Source organism: Paramormyrops kingsleyae, chromosome 14 (assembly GCF_048594095.1).
Source record: "Paramormyrops kingsleyae isolate MSU_618 chromosome 14, PKINGS_0.4, whole genome shotgun sequence".
Lineage (NCBI taxonomy): Eukaryota > Metazoa > Chordata > Actinopteri > Osteoglossiformes > Mormyridae > Paramormyrops > Paramormyrops kingsleyae.
The window spans coordinates 27,607,336-27,625,222 of NC_132810.1; the positions used below are offsets into that span (position 1 = coordinate 27,607,336).

The 17,887-nt window shown below is 42.1% G+C and overlaps 1 protein-coding gene across 5 annotated transcripts in view; it reads left to right on the top strand.

The window, feature by feature from the left end:
• The window catches only part of cdin1 (CDAN1 interacting nuclease 1), a 32,136-nt gene extending 14,720 nt beyond the window's left edge, over nucleotides 1–17,416 (top strand). For 4 of the 5 annotated variants that reach the window (XM_072698920.1, XM_072698917.1, XM_072698919.1 and 1 more), the window contains 5 exons: nucleotides 801–850; nucleotides 6,810–6,877; nucleotides 8,094–8,159; nucleotides 16,123–16,255; nucleotides 16,931–17,416. In XM_072698920.1, the coding sequence (XP_072555021.1) occupies nucleotides 801–850; nucleotides 6,810–6,877; nucleotides 8,094–8,159; nucleotides 16,123–16,255; nucleotides 16,931–17,060 (447 nt within the window). In that variant the 3' untranslated portion in view covers nucleotides 17,061–17,416. The remainder of the gene's footprint in view (nucleotides 1–800; nucleotides 851–6,809; nucleotides 6,878–8,093; nucleotides 8,160–16,122; nucleotides 16,256–16,930) is intronic. The other variant, XM_072698918.1, reaches the window with a different exon arrangement.
• The last annotated feature ends 471 nt before the right edge of the window (nucleotides 17,417–17,887 follow it).

Sequence of the window (17,887 nt, forward strand, 5' to 3'; positions counted from 1 at the left end):
GGTCTAAACTTCACTCGCCGTGTTTGGAGGAAAAAGGAGGAGTTGCATCCCAAGAACACCATTCCTACTGTGAAGCATGAGGGTGGAAACATCATGCTTTGTGGGTGCTTTTCTGCAAAGGGGACAGGATGACTGCACTGTATTAAGAAGAGGATGAATGGGGCCATGTATTGTGAGATTTTGAGCAAAAACCTCCTTCCCTCAGTCAGAGCATTGAAGATGGGTCGTGGCTGGGTCTTCCAACACAGCCAGGATAACCAAGGAGTGACTCCGTAAGAAGCATATCAAGGTTCTGGAGTGGCCTAGCCAGTCTTCAGACCTAAATCTAATAGAAAATCTTTTCGTTTGACCTCTGTAATTGCAAACAAAGGCTTCTGTACCAAATATTAACACTGATTTTCTCAGGTGTTCAAATACTTATGTGCAGCAATGCAATACAAATAAATTCTTTAAAAATCATACAATGTGATTTCCTGATTTTTTTTTTTTTTTTTTTTTTTTTTAATGCTGTCTCTCATGGTGGGAATGCACCTACAATGTGAATTTCAGACCCCTCCATGATTTCTAAGTGGGAGAACTTGCAAAATCGCAGGGTGTTCAAATACTTATGTTCCTTACTTTAAGCTTGTAACACATCAGTGGCTTTCAAACTGTCACCAGATAATTTTGAGGGGTCAAGAGATGATATTCTGAGTATGCTTGCATTTTTATTTTATTTTTCCTGTTGGCACAGAAATGAAGATGATGATGATGATGATGATGTAATTGTCATATTCCCTTGTGAAATGTTTCCATTTCAGAGCACTATAAATGACTGCTGTTATGGCCCATGGGTGGATTCTATCAAACAGTATCCTTTAACAGCATGAATGGATGAGTAATGAAATGAGATGCAGCTTGCTTCATTTGATTTGTCATGCTTAAATGTAGGGCTGAACGATTGATCGATTTCAAATCGAAATCGCAATTTGAAACAACGCAATTAGCAAATCGCAAAGGCTGCGATTTAGGGCATACGTACATTATACAGCACATCGGACCCAGGGTTTAAAACTGTTGTCAGAATAGTTTTCCAAATTCATACCGTGCTCCCTATGTGACAGTCATGCTCACCAATCAGACGTGGCCTGCAGTACACGCCCACAAACAGCAAATGTAGCAGGCCCCCGGACACGGTGGGCGCGCACGCAGATTTTGTCCTGTAAAAAAGGATAAAGAAAGACGCGAAGGAGACTTGCTGCTGTTCGCCGGGTCGATCTTGCCAGAATGGCAAGCTTACGTCCGCTACGTCATACAGCAGTCCCGTTACCGCGAACTCCCTTCCGTTCATCATGGAATATACGGTACTATTTCTTTTTTTTCCTAAAAGCCTTGGCGGACTTATTTGCCTTGGTTATTTAGAACTCTCCCTTTTTTTTATTTCTCTTAAATACATTTCTAAAACAGAACATCATATTATATTAATTTAACCCAAAAATGTGACCACACATTTCATGCGGGTCACACGAACACATGAAACCCGAAAAAAATGTTGCATTCGCGGTGCGGAAAAAATAGTGATTCCGCTACCGATCTATAAGTGAATTGCCTTCCTATTTCATGGTCCGAGATAGTTTCAGAAAGGTCCTATCATCAATAGAACCGGCGACCTCCTTTTAAACACCAGCTGCAATATACTTCAGCATATCACACCTTTTGTTTTTGTTAATGGAAAATTACATTAGCATATAACCCATCAAAACAACAATGAGACGGACGGTAATCCTCACAGCTGCAAAGTCTGTGACCCCCAGAAATGCCGTAAAATCCATAATACAGTCGTTTTTATGTCATATGTTTTTGTGCTCATTGATTTAAGTATTGATTTCCATAGATTAATCTTGTGAAATTAATCTTAATACCACAACAGTAATAAAATGAACGCCTCGCTTTAACACAAATACTAAAAGAACAGATCACTTTAATCGTTATTACAGTTGGATATGGGCATGGTCTTATTTAAAAAAGATTTAAAAAAAATGACACATATAATGTTTTCTCTTTCGTTTTATATTTGTCAGAGCAACAAGGCCATGGAATGATAAGCCGCTTCAGTCGAATCTTTGGTCAGCTGCCAGGAATGAGGCTTTCTGTTTGAGATGAGTCTGCATATACGTTTACGCGTATGTAAGAGTTTTATTACCATGTAAATGGTCTGTAGGGTTTGCAAACTGCCCTAACTTTTTTGATGCAGCTAAGTCTAAGTTCATAATGGAATAATTTAGATTTGCCATAAGATTTCTTGCGTGAGAGTTTGAAAGTGTGTTACCCAAACCCGTGAAAGTTTGCAACCCTGAACACATACATTTTTTGTTTCCCCTGAATTGATTTGTATAAAAAATAACTTTATACAGTTGTTAAAAAGCGGAAACGTAGACCAACATGTCCACCAATAAACTACATTTATCTATTCGTCATTTTATAAAATGTATACTATGTTTGAAAATTTTCCAGCTTTACAGTTTCATGACAGAACAGCCACTGTTATGAACATTGCAGCTTTTTGCTGCTGTTATTAACACTAATAACACATTAGCACAAACAAAACGGCTGCATACACCGAAGTAGTTCTTGTTCACTGGTGTGGGAAAGGCGGTTCTAGTGTTAAGGGGGTAATAAGCGTTACCGCGCAAGATCGCTATTGTTTTTCTTTTTGCTGCATTTGTTCATTATTACATTATTTAACTTAACACACCACATCTTTAAATTCTCATCCTTGCATTAGAATATAGACCAGTTAATATTTTGATGGTATCTCATGTGGTAATGCGGCATCATATGTTTTAAATTTACTACACACTGAATATTCAACTGAAGCTTGACAAAATTATATCGCAAATCAAATCGTAATGTCTGTCAGAAAAATCGCGATTAGATATTTTCCCCAAATCGTTCAGCCCTACTTAAATGTTTCATCATTTTTTTCTGAGGTGAAAGGTACACAGAATATGCCTCAGATTGAAGTAGGTAGTTATTGTATACCATGCATTCAGAATTGTAGCCCTCAGAGCATTATGTCTGACAAAAGAGCATTTTAACACACTAGGATTCAAAATATGAGGGTTCTCAGTAACAGAATTTGATAGCGATACTTTATTCATCCTTGTGGGGAAATTTTCTTTTTGTCTACCCCATCTTGCCCTCCATGAGACACATACAGGTGACAGCAAGTTTGTGGGTCAGCCAGCATCTGGGGGCTAGGGGCCTTGCTGAATGGTCCAAAAGACATGTGACTATTCTGCTGAGTCCAGGGTTTGATCACAAGCACAGAGGCTTAATGCTCTGAACCATACACTAGGTTTAAGTGGGAAATATTTTATGTACTCTGATATTATTTATTAGAGATGGAATGATTCACAAATTAGCATCAGTGTACTGGAATTAAAGTTCATGATGCAATTGCTATCAGTAGCCAATTCTCATCAAGTCTCTCGTCTAAGTTTTGTACAAGTTAGAGACGTATCTGGTAATGCATCATATTGCATCAAATGGCCCTTCATTTCAATAGGGATGAATCATATCCATCCATCCATTATCTGCAACTTATCTGGCATTGGGTCATGGGGGCAGCAGTCTAATCAGGGATGCCCAGACCTCCCTCTCACCAGTGACCTCCTCCAGGTCCAACAGGGAGATACCAAGGTGTTCCCAGGCCAGCCAAGAGATTTATTCTCTCTCTAGCGTGTCCTAGGTCTGTACCAAGGTCTTCTCCTGGTTGGACATGCTCGAAACACCTCCCTCAGGGAGACGTCTAGGAGGCATCTTTGATAGATGCCCAAACCACCTCAACTGGCTCCTTTCAATACAGAGGAGCAGAGATTCCACTTTGAGATTATCCTGAATGTCTGAGCTCCTTACCATATCTCTTTGGTTGAGCCCAGACACCATGTGAAGGAAACTAATTTCTGTCACTTGTATCTGTGATCTCATTCCATACGTAAGGGTAGGAATGTATATTGACCAGTAAGTGGATAGTTTTGTCTTCTGGCACAGCTCTTTTTACAATGGTACAATGTTCTCTGTCATGGATATCACATCATCTGAAAATGTAAGGATGCGATCCTGAGGCCATTGAACAGGATACCTTCCACCCCTTGGCTACACTTAGAAAGTTTTCAGTAGAATCAGTGACAAAGGGCAGCCCTAGCTGAATCCAACACATTCCCCTCCCCGGCAACGAACTGACAATGTTAACCAAATTCTTGCTCTGGTTATACAGGAACCAGATAGCCTGTAACACCGGACCCCACACTCCCAAAGCACCCCCACCGGACTCCAAGTGTTCTGTGACTAGGACAGAATCCATGTTTTTCTTCCTAGAATCGAGGTTTGAATAATGGGTGGTCCCTCCTGTCCAAGACATAGTGTGATGCCCCTGAAAAGTTAGAATTGGGCCCCTTTCTTAAAGATTGGTACCAGCACCCCAGTCTGCTAATCCAAAAGTACTGTCCCCAACCTCCATGCAATGCTGAATAGGAGTATCAGCCAAGACACCCCAGCAGCATCAAGAGCTTTCATGAACTCAGGGTGGACCTCATCCACTTGCAGAGCCTTATCACGAAGAGTTTTTTGACTACTTCAGTGACCTCAGCCCTAGAGATAGCTGAATCCTTCTCTGAATCTTCCAGCTCTACTTCCTCCAAGGAAGGCATATCAGTGGGATTCAGGAGGTCCTTGAAATACTCCTTCCACCACCTTACTGTATCCCCAGTTGAGGTCTACAGTTCACCAGCCCTGCCTTAAACAGCATGGGTAAAACCCTGCTTCCCCCTTCTGAGTCACCTGACAGTTTGTCAGAGTCTTTTTGAGGCTAATCAAAAGTCGTTTTCCTTGGCCTCACCAAATTCCTCCCACACCCGAGTTTCTGCTTCAGTAACTGCTAAAACCACTTTCCACTTGGCTGGCCGGTAAATGTCCGCTGCTTCAGGAGTCCTACAAGCTAACCAAGCTCTGAAGGCCTCCTCCTTCAACCTGACGTCTGCCTTTTTCCACTGATGTTCACCCCCGGGTTCAGGGATTGTCACCATGACAGGCACCAACCACCATATCGCCACAGCTCCACTCAGCTGCTTCAGCAATGCAATCTCAAAACATGGCTCATTCAGGCTCGATATCCCCTGATTCCCTTGGCACAAGAGAAGTTCTGCCGGATCTGTGAGTTGTAGTTCTCCTGGACAGGAACCTCTGCCAGATGCTCCCAGCACACCCTCACTATGCATTTGGGTCTCCCAGGTCTTTCGAGCATCTTCCCCCACCATCGGATCCAACTTGCTAGTTGGCAGTCAGTTGACAGTTCAGTTCTTCTTTCATCCGAGTGTCCAAAACATGCGGACGCAAATCTGAAAATACAATTATAAAATCAATCATCAAGCTGTGACCTAGCATGCTCTGGTGCCAGGTGTACCCTTGTGTTCGAACATGGTGTTGGGAACAGACTGAGGTTAGCACTGATATCCAATTCTGAATAGCCACTATGGTAACATTTCTCATTTGTAGTTGCTTCATATGTATTTTTAATGTATCAGATCGTTGCATCGAAATGTGTATCGCATTAGCCTCAGTGATGGAGATGCACTTTCCTATTATTTATGTATTCACCGTCGGGTTGCCTGATATTGTGTAACTTGTACTGAAGTATATTCCAAAGAGCTAAAACATTATGACCACCCACATTTGCAATATTGTGAATAATGGTGATTATCTCAGAACAGCGCACTAATCAAGATTTGGAATATATTAAATGGCAGATTACTGAGTCAGCACATCTCAGAACTGGCAAGGCTTGGTGGGGTGCTGCTCAGTGATGGTGAGTACCTACTGACAGTAATCTGAGGAGGAAAAAACCATGAACTGGCGACAGACTGTTGGGCGCCCACGGCTTCTTGATTCTTGGGGGCTATGGAGGCAGTCCTGCCTGGTATGGAGCAACAAGACTACTGTGGCAGAACTGACAGAAAATTTTAATGCTATACATGGAATGACTGTGTCACAACACAATGTACATTGCACCTTGTTGCATATGGGGCTGCGTAGTCACCGACCAATTAAAGTGCCCATGCTTACCCCTCTCAGCAGGATAATGTGCCCTGCCACACTGCACATACTGTTTAGGAATGGTTTGTGGTATATGATAAAGATCTCAAGGTGTTACCATGGCCGCCAAATTCCACAGATCCAAATCCTATCCAGTATCTCTGGGATGTGCTGGAACAGCAAGTCCCATCCGTGCCAGTTCCACCTCTTAACTTAAAGACTTAAAGGATCTGTTGCTGACATCTTGGTGCCTTGACATCCATGCCTCGGTGGGTCACAGCTGTTTTGTCGGCACACAAAGAACCAGCAAGTGCTCATGATATTTTGGCTTTTTGGTGTATACAGAGGGTAAAGACGACTAAAGACCATTCTTTCTATGCCCTCCTTCATCTGCATGAATAGATGGCATTAAGTGTGCATCTACGCTAATTTGCTTTATCTACGCTTTATCATTTACTACCCTTTCCTTTTTAACTATCAATTTGTGTTTTTATCAACAGTTAAATCCAAATAATTCCAAGATTATTTTCTTTAAAAAGCAGAATGTTTATTACTGAACTTTATTCATCTAGTGTATTATAGAAGTTTCCAAACTTATCTACAGTGAGAGCTACTTCTACAAAGAAAAAAATCTGTGGGACTTTGTATTTGATATCATATTGTACACAAGTGTGCTGGCTCACGGGCAACATGTTGGCGACCATTGCTGTGGAGCTCTCCTTAATGTGTACCTGTAGTGCCATTGGCCACGAACATGAGATGCTGCTTCACAATAAGCTGAGAGAGAAAAACCTGTCCTTTTTAGGTAAGCCAGAACTTGATGATGATGAAAACCCTTTATTGCTGTTGCAATACCATGTCACTAGTTACAAGTACCAGCGAAAAACTGGCCATCAACCCAACCATACATATACAAACATCACATTATAGGGGGTAGACAGGTCAGGAAGATGGGGGATATAGGAAGAACAGAGAAAACAGAATTACATGAGGAGAGAGGAGGAGAATAAAAAAACAGCCCCCCAGCAGGGAGTACAATGTAGGAACAGAAAAAAACACCTCAGCAACATAAGCACATAGTCACTACACCTTACATCATAAAAAGTCGTGACTTGCTGCAGGGGAGGGAAATGGGGAGGTGGAGGTAGTCCAGCATAAACAAACAGCCATCCAGTCTTGCAGCCAGAGGCGCTGGTCACAGACCCGCCTGTTCACGCTGGCGGCGTGGGGGCGGCGAAGGTGTGGGATGGGGGGAGGGTGCCCTTGGGATTGGGGGAGAGGAATGCAAGAGTGTCTCACTGCCTTGTTCTTCCGGGGGAGTTGTTGAATTCAGCAGTGGCCTTGGCCAAGGCCAGTGCTAATTATGGGGGAGTCAAAAGCAGATAGAATAGGGTTGTTTGGGTTTTCGGGCGAGAAGCTATAATTTCGCAGCTCCTCTAATGTCCACGCTGGTCTCCGCCATCCAAAATCCTTTGCAGAGCCGTGAGCTTCTCCGTGATGTTATCCAATCTGCGATCAATAATCACAAGAGTACATTTATTTTAAAAATTTTATTAAATGCAAAAAAGGCATGTTAAATGACTATTTCTATTATTTAGAGTCTTAATCTTTTCACAACAAAGTGTTTTCTTCCAAGTTAGCTCTCATAGGCTGTGGAAGTGGTAAACTGTAATTTGTGATGTATGTAGCTGTATGTTCTGCATTATGATTATAATTGTGAATAAATGTCTGTGGCATTTCAGGTATTAGAGCTGATTTTATCCAGTATCCATTGCTAAACCCAGTTTCGCACCTTGTTAGTTGAACATGGTTGAAATTTGATTTGAAGGTCAGAAATGGAATTTGCATTATGAGTGGAGGATAGGTGTTTGAGTATGAACATGGTCAAGATCATGCCTGCTGTGCTACTGCTCTTATTATTTTAGCTACAGTCAACTGTATGTTAGCAGAACTGGGAAGAGCAAATGTACCATATTAAAAATTTTTGTCACCGCTAAGTTTCCAAAAATGTTTTCCCTCAGATGAAAACCAGCTTCGAGCCAAAGGCTATGACAAGACACCTGATATCATTTTGGAGGTCCCTATAGGTAGGTCTTCAGTGTTTGAATGCCCTGCTGAAGGTATTAATACATACTTCTCCAGACAAAAAAATTGTGTGTGTGTATATGTGTGTGTGTGTGTGTGTGTGTGTGTGTGTGTGTGTGTGTGTGTGTGTGTGTGTGTGTGTGTATATATATATATATATATATATATATATATCACGATTAAATATTAACTTTTAATATATATTAATCACATTTCATTTTGCATGAGCAAACACTCAAGAAAAAAGGGAATATATATGCACTTAACATGTTAATTGAACATCTTGAACACAAGTCGGATGCATTCCATCTGCCACAGAAGTGCAATACCATGGACCCATAATATCAAAAAGCAAGATTTTTTGCTTAGCCGGACAACTTGTCGGATTTAAGGTACCTCAGTTTAAATGGTCTTTATCTTCGTTCACTTACAATTAGCCCAAACTACCGGAAATCTAACAAATAATCCGACTAATCATGAAATTCTAGCCCGGTTAATTGCCATTGTTAGCTATATCAGTTGATAACACATTACGCGCGATGCTTTATGTATAAAACTCCGTAGCAGCACATCCACAGATAAGTTGGACGGCATAGTGTGTGCGACCGATTTAATGAGCCACAAATGAGAAGTAGTGCTTAAACAGTATAAAACTACAACTTTCCCTTCTGTTGATAAAGGACACAGCCATCTTGGATTCTGAACTTGGGATCCTCTGTGCTGCTCCGAGGTATTTTCTCGGATCTCTGATAAACGGGACCGTACATGCCTTCACTTCCGGAATCCGAGTTCCCAGGGCAAATGGAACGCACCAAAACTGCCCGAAATGGGTTGACAGACATTTCAGGGATTTTCAGTCATTCTGCGCTGCAGATGGGTTATTTGCGTTTAATTTTTTTATCGGACTAATCATGATGATGGATTAACCCTCGTCAACCCGTTAATTTTGACAGGTCTAATATATATATAATATATGTATGTGTGTGTGTGTGTGTGTGTGTGTGTATATATGTGTGTGTGTGTGTATATGTGTATATATATATATATATATATATATATATATATATATATATATATATACATACACACACACACACTCACCTAAAGGATTATTAGGAACACCTGTTCAATTTCTCATTAATGCAATTATCTAATCAACCAATCACATGGCAGTTGCTTCAATGCATTTAGGGGTGTGGTCCTGGTCAAGACAATCTCCTGAACTCCAAACTGAATGTCAGAATGGGAAAGATACAGTTGTGCTCAAAAGTTTACATACCCTGGCAGAATTTGTGATGTTTTGGCCATTTTTCAGAGAATATGAATGATAACACAATAACCTCTCTGTCACTCGTGGTTAGTGGTTGGGTGAAGCCATTTATTATTAAACAATTGTGTTTGCCTTTTTTACATCATAATGACAACAGAAAATACCCAAATGACCCCGATCAAAAGTTTACATACCCTAGTTCTTAATACCTTGTATTGCCTCCTTTAGCATCAATGACAGCCTGAAGTCTTTTGTGATAGTTGTGGATGAGACACTTTGTCTTCTCAGATGGTAAAGCTGCCCATTCTTCTTGGCAAAATGTCTCCAGTTCCTGTACATTCTTGGGCTGTCTTGCATGAACTGCACGTTTGAGATCTCCCCAAAGTGGCTCAATGATATTGAGGTCAGGAGACTGAGATGGCCATTCCAGAACCTTCACTTTTTTCTGCTGTAGCCATTGACAAGTTGACTTGGCCTTGTGCTTTGGATCGTTGTCATGTTGGAATGTCCAAGAGCGTCCCATGCGCAGCTTCCGAGCTGATGAGTGCAAATGTTCCTCCAGTATTTTCTGATAATGTGCTGCATTCATCTTGCCATCAATTCTGGCCAAGTTCCCTGTGCCTGTGTAGCTCACACACCCCCAAAACATCAGCGATCCACCTTCTTGTTTCACAGTAGGGATGGTGTACTTTTCATCATGGGCATTGTTGAGTCCTCTCCAAATGTAACGTTTATGGTTGTGGCCAAAAAGTTAAATTTTAGTCTCATCACTCCAAATAACTTTGTTCCAGAAGTTTTGAGGCTTGTCTCGGTGCTGTTTGGCATATTGTAAGCGAGCTATTTTGTGGCATTTGCGCAGTAATGGCTTTCTTCTGGCCACTCGACCATGCAGCCCATTTTTCTTCAAGTGCCTCCTTATTGTGCATCTTGATACATCCACACAACTTTTTTTCAGAGACTCCTGTATGTCAGCTGAAGTTATTTGTGGGTTTTTCTTTGCATCCCGAACAATTTTCCTGGCAGTTGTGGCTGAAAGTTTTGTTGGTCTACCTGATCGTGGTTTGGTTTCAACAGAATCCCTCATTTTCCACTTCTTAATTAGGGTCTGAACACTGCTGACTGGCATTCTTAATTGCTTGGAAATCTTTTTATATCCTTTTCCTGTTTTATGAAGTTCAACAACCTTCTCCCGCAGATCCTTTGATAATTCTTTTGCTTTCCCCATGGCTCGGAATCCAACAAAAATCAGTGCAACACTGGATGACTCATGTCAGGAGCCTAGAAACTCACTGACTTTTTATACACACCCACTAATTACAAGCAAACAGATCACAGGTGAGGATGGTTACCTTTAGTAGTCATTTACACCTGTGTGTGTCAACCTGTGTCTGTTATCATGCCAAAATTTCCAGGGTATGTAAACTTTTGATCGGGGTCATTTGGGTATTTTCTGTTGTCATTATGATGTAAAAAAGGCAAACACAATTGTTTGATAATAAATGGCTTCACCCAACCACTAACCACGAGTGACAGAGAGGTTATTGTGTTATCATTCATATTCTCTGAAAAATGGCCAAAACATCACAAATTCTGCCAGGGTATGTAAACTTTTGAGCACAACTGTAGGTGATTTAAGCAATTTTGAGCGTGACATGGTTGTTGGTGCCAGACGGGCTGGTCTGAGTATTTCACAATCTGCTCAGTTACTGGGATTTTCGCGCACAACCATTTCTAGGGTTTACAAAGAATGGTGTGCAAAGGGAAAAACATCCAGTATGCGGCAGTCCTGTGGGCGAAAATGCCTTGTTGATGCTAGAGGTCAGAGGAGAATGGGCCGACTGATTCAAGCTGAGAGCAACCACTCTTCTATCAGCGGGTACCACTCATCTCCACTACAAATAGGAAAAAGAGGCTACAATTTGCACGAGCTCACCAAAATTGGACAGTTGAAGACTGGAAAAAAGTGTCCCCTGGTCTGATGAGTCTCGATTTCTGTTGAGACATTCAAATGGTAGAGTCAGAATTTGGCGTAAACAGAATGAGAACATGGATCCATCATGCCTTGTTACCACTGTGCAGGCTGGTGGTGGTGGTGTAATGGTGTGGGGGATGTTTTCTTGGCACACTTTAGGCCCCTTAGTGCCAATTGAGCATCGTTTAAATTCCATGGCCTACCTGAGCATTGTTTCTGACCATGTCCATGCCTTTATGACCACCATGTACCCATCCTCTGATGGCTACTTCCAGCAGGATAATGCACCATGTCACAAAGCTCGAATCATTTCAAATTGGTTTCTTGAACATGACAATGAGTTCACTGTACTAAAATGGCCCCCACAGTCACCAGATCTCAACCCAATAGAGCATCTTTGGGATGTGGTGGAACGGGAGCTTCGTGCCCTGGATGTGCATCCCACAAATCTCCATCAACTGCAAGATGCTATCCTATCAATATGGGCCAACATTTCTAAAGAATGCTTTCAGAACCTTGTTGAATCAATGCCACGTAGAATTAAGGCAGTTCTGAAGGCGAAAGGGGGTCAAACACCGTATTAATATGGTGTTCCTAATAATCCTTTAGGTGAGTGTATATATAGACACACACACATATATATATATCACATCAGATTGTAATGGGGGAAAAAATCATGCTGGATATCTATGGACCGGGTAATGTGTTAGGAACGAAAGGATGCCACATTGTTTGATGGAAATGCAAATGATCAACCTACAGAGGGCTGAATTCAAAGACACCCCAAGAATCAATGTGAAAAAAAGATGTGGGAGGCTAGTCCATTTTGCCAAAATTTCATTGCAGCATCTCAAGATTGTACTCAGTAGTATAGTTTGTATGGCTTCACATGCTTATATGCATGCCTGATAACGTCAGGGCATCCTTCTAATGAGACGATGGACGGTGTCCTGGGGGATCTCCTCCCAGATCTGGACCAGGGCATCACTGAGCTCCTGGACAGTCTGAGGTGCAACCTGGTGGCATCAGATGGACTGAAACACAATGTGCCAGAGGTGTTCTATTAGATTTAGGTCAGGCTAGCGTGGGGGCTAGTCAATTGTATCAATTCCTTCATCTTCCAGGAACTCCTTGCATACTCGCCACATGAGGCATTGTCGTGCACCAGGAGGAACATAGGAACCACTGCACCAGCGTAGGGTCTGACAACGGGTCCAAGGATTTCATCCTGATACCTAATGGCAGTCAAGGTGCCGTTGTCTTGCCTGTAGAGGTCTGTGCATCCCTCCTGGATATGCCTCCCTAGACCATCACTGACCCACAACCAAACCAGTCATGCTAAACAATGTTACACGCAGCATAACGTTCTCCACAGCTTCTCCAGACCCTTTGCCACGTCTGTCACTTGTGCTCAGGGTGTGAAAAGCATAGGGTGCCACTGGCAAATTCTAGTAATCGATAGCAAATGCACCGTCCTGGAGGAGTTGGACTACCTGTGGACTTACCTGTGTAAATGGACTGCATTTATATAGCGCTTTTCTACTCCTACGAGTACTCAAAGCGCTTTACATTCACACACCAGTGGCGAAGGCTGCCATGCAAGGCGCCAACCTGAACACCGGGAGCATTTTGGGGTTCAGTGTCTTGCTGAAGGACACTTCGATGGGGTCGGGAGGACCCAGGGCTCGAACCGGCAACCCTCTGGTTGCCGAACGACAGCACTACCTCCTGCGCCACCATCTTCCCAGGGTCCAGGTATCTCTTCATGCTACCAGTAGTGACACTGACCGTAGCCAAATGCAAAACTAGTGAAACAGTCAGAAAAGATGAGGAGGGAAAATGTCAGTGGTCTCCACTTGTTAAATCATTTATGTTTTGGGAGTCATCTCATTGTTGCCCCTCTAGTGTACCCGATGTTAATTTCATTAACACCAAAGCAGCTGAAACTGATTAACAACCCCCTCTGCTACTTAACTGACCAGATCAATGTCCAAGAAGTTTAATTGACTTGATGCTATATTCTAATTAAAAAGTATTCCTTTTAATTTTTTTGAGCAGTGTACATGTGAATTCAAGTGATAGGAGGCCACCTGTGGAATATGTCCCCAGAACAGGGACAGTGCAAGCTGAGGCACATAGTGTGCAGAAGTCACTATAGAGTCTATAGAGTCAATAGCTACAGACCTCCAAATTTGTAGAGAACAAGAACAGTGTGTAGAGAACTTCATGGAATGGGTTTCCATGACCGAGCAGCTGCATCCAAGTCTTAAATCACGAAGTACAATGCAAAGCATTGGATGCAGTGGTGTAAAGCACACTGCCACTGGACTCTAGAGCAGTGGAGACATGTTCTCTGAAGTGACACATCACAGTTATCTATCTGCCAATCCGAAGGATGAGTCTGGGTTTGACGGTTGCCAGGAGAATGGTACTGCGTTGTGACAAGTATAAAGTTTCGTGGAGGGGGGATTATGGTGTAGGGTTGTTTTTTAGTGGTTGGGCTTAGCCCCTTATTTCTAGGGAAAGAAACTCTTAATGCTGCAGCATTCAAAGCCATTTTGGATAATTTCATGCTCCCAACTTTATGGGAACAGTTTGGGGATGACCCCTTCCTCTTCCAACATAACCCCACACCAGTGCACAAAGCAAGGTCCATAAGGACATGGATGAGCGAGTCTGTTGTGGAGGAACTTGACTGACCTGCACAGAGCCCTGACCTCAACCCGATAGATCACCTTTGGGATGAATTAGAGAAGACTGCGAGCCAGGCCTTCTCGTCCAACATCAGTGCCTGACCTCACAAATGCTCTCCTGGAAGAATGGTCAAAAATTTCCATAAACACACTCTTAAACCTTGTGGGCCAACTCCATATTAAAGCCTATGTATTAAGAATGGGATACCATTAAAGTTCATGTGTATGTAAAGGCAGGTGTCCCAATACCTTTGGCAATATGGTGTAGGTCAACTGGTAAATTGAAAGTGTCACCTTCCAACTCAGCTGTCTCTTCCCCACGACAAACCAATACAATGCCCATATAACTGCTGATGCTGCACCAATCTACCTGTCAATATTCCACTGCATTCCCTCACTCATAAACAAGACCCAAGATATTCTCCCCTTGTGGCAGTAACTCATCCCCAACCTAGAGGGGGCAATCCACCCTTTTCTGATTGAGAACCATGACCTCAGACTTGGAAGTACTGATTCTTATCCCAGCTCTTTGCACTCAGTCTCAAACCATCCAGATCTCACTGGAGGTCACAGCTGGAAGCCATCTGGACCACATCATCTGCAAAAAGCAAAAAGTTGATCCTGAGATCATTGACCTGGACTGTCCTGGACACCCTCCACCCCTTGAATCGATCCGTAAAAATTATGAACAGAATCAGTTACGAAGGGCAGCTAAAACTAAATAGAAATATGTCATTGAAATAAAGTAATATAAACTAAAAACCATGCTGAAAACTAACTAAATCTAAGCTGGATTTTAAATGAATAAAAGTGAATTACACTTAAAGAAAACAAAAAAAAACACAATTATTGTAACACTGGTTTGCACCCAGAAATTTTAAAGCTGGCCACTCTTTCCTCTGGATCTACTCTGATCAGTTTTCATTGTGTGTTCTCTTTTACAAATCTTTCTGAATTCTGATTAATTAATTTGTCTTTTTGGTGTTGTACTAGTACTACTGCACCAGATTTTGCACCTCCTCCCTGTAAGTTATATCACCATCGTTTGTGATCAGGTCAATAACTGTGGTGTCTTCCCCAAAGTTGATGATGTTCGATATGTGGACAGGAACAAAATTGTAGGTGAACAGGCCATAGAGGAGGGGACTGAGCATGCATCTTTATGGTGCCCCTGTGCTCAGGGTCAGAATGGAGTGGGAGTGCTTTTCTCCCCTGACAGTTGTTCGGGAGCTCTGTCTTCCAGTTGCATATATTTTTGTTTAGGCCTAGACTGAGGAGTTTAGTGGCCATCATATTGTGTATGATTGTTTTGAACGCATAAACTAGTCAAGGACTAGCATTCTAATGTAGGCACCCTTCATTTCCAGGTGATTTAGAGCAATGTGTAAAGTGATACAGATTCATTGTTTGCATGTTTGCCTGATATACGCACTGATATGAAAGGAGGAAGGCAAAATTCTCTGGATATGAGTCATAACCGGCCTCTAAGCATGTTGCATGCTGAAACAAAAAGGACACAAAAAACCAAAAAAGATCACACAAAACAAACGGCACATAGGACACACATCATACACACAGGCCTGCAGTACACTGCCTGTCTTCTCACCTGCATTTAGACATGTTTCAGAAAAGCATTTTTGCTTCTTGGTAGGCCCTGGCCAGTGCCAACCGCGTGGGTTCTCGATCATGTAGGGGGTGCTTGAACCTCGGTATATTTTCTCTGCAAACTCATATGTCCCAACTGTCCAAAACTGCAAATGTTATGAATTTTAAGTAACAACAAGTGAGTGGTATAAGTAGGAAAAAATACATGGTATAATTCAGCCAGGGAAAAGTTGGACCAAAACGCTACATGGTACCAAAGCACCTGGCTTCTTACAGGAATCCACAGTAGCTCCTGAACTTTCACATTGATAGTCCCATGGTGAACACACAGGGCTCTGAGCTTCTGAGCTCAGTTACAATACAACAGTCAATTTAGTGCATTTTACTTGTTTAACATGGAAGTTTGTTTGAAATGTGCCTAACAGGTGCGTTGACTGTTTGTGAACTTGCAGCTGTTGAGGGTCGGATAGTTCACTGGATCGAGAGCAAAGCTTCTTTTGGGGATGATCACAGCCACCAGAATTACCTGAATGAGCAGTTCTGGAGTTATTGGAACAGGTATGATGTCATCAAAATGAAAACAGTTAGAGGGACTATTGTGGTCCAGTTTTATTTATAAAATCGATTTAAAATCAGGAAAACATAATAATACTCATTATTCCAGTAGTGTATCACTCCACAAATATGACATCCATGGTGCCTTTCTCCTTGAAATGCTTTCACAATGAATTGTTTCTAAAAATATGAGCATTGGTTATCTGGCTTTCAGATAAGGCATAATAGTTTTCATTGGAACTGTAATACTCAGGGAGACCGGTGCACCACAAATAACATGTATTTGATGGATCTTTTTCAAACTTTGCAAACATGGATAAATAACTTGGACTGATCCAATTATGATTACCAATATATGAACCTGTTTTAATACGGTTTATCAGTGTGTGACTTTGCATTTGGTCGGCAGACTAGTTTGTTCTGTCAGGCTTTTAATACTGGCTGCTGCAATTTAAGATACATTGCTTGAAAAAATTTATGTCATACCCTCCATAAATTACACCACAATAGGTTGTACCCAAATCTAGTATGATGACCTTTCCTTCTTATGATTCTCCCACATAGGTGCCTATAGCCTGACTTATATTTAAACATTTTAGTGTTGGTGTGATTTGTAAGTGTATTTCCAAACTAATGTCTAATATTAGTTCCTATTTGATTTTACTCTGTCTTCCTCAGGTTTGGCCCAGGATTGGTTATCTACTGGCATGGCTTTATTGAAGAGCTGGACTGCCATCGAGACAGAGGCATCATGCTGAAGGACAGCTTCCCCTCTGACATTGTGACTTTCAATTACAGGACTGGCTGAGGCCTGAGTGCCGAAGAAAGGCATCTGCAAGGTTCATGAGTAGCTGCTTTTCCTTTCTTTTGATGCAGTAGTAGCCAGTAGCTTTCCTGGCCTGTCCCAAGGTTAGGCCAGCATTTTTAATATGGAAGCACATACTTTGTTTCTGCTTAATTAAATTTCTAGCTCTAAGAACTGAGGAGATGTATCTTATCAGACTGACTTGTTTCTCTTGGTAAAAGATATTTTATAGTTTTATGCATTGTAGGTATTTTCATGTGGTACTTTTTTGCCTTCTCTAGTGTAAAACATTAGCAGTTCAATGCTTCAGCTTTCATGCTCCTTTAATGAAAATGACAAAATAAAATCTTGCACAATCATTCTGTTTATCTTTTGTTCATGAGTGAGGGAAGGTGGGAGATTGGTAGATGGATTGGTGCAGTGTTGTCAATAAGGCTGATGCTGTACTGTTCTCTTGGGCAAAGAGGGAGCTGAGCTGGAAGGCAAAGCTTTTGGTTTACCGGTCGAGCTTCATTCCTGCCCTCACCTATGGTAATGAGCATTGGGTAGTGATTGAAAGAATGAGATTGTGAATACAAGCGGCAGAAATTAGTTTTCCTCCGATAGGTGTCTGGGCTCAGCCTTAGAGAGAGGGTGAGGAGCCTGGACATTCAGGAGGTGCGTAAAGTAGAGCGGCAGCTCCTCTGCATCAAAAGGAGCCAGTTGAGGTAGTTCAGGCATCTATCTAGGATGCCTCCTGGACAGCTCCCTCGGCAGGTGTTTTGGGCATGTCTAACCTGGAGAAGGCCCCGAGGAAGAACCAGGACATGCTGGAGAGATTATATATCTCA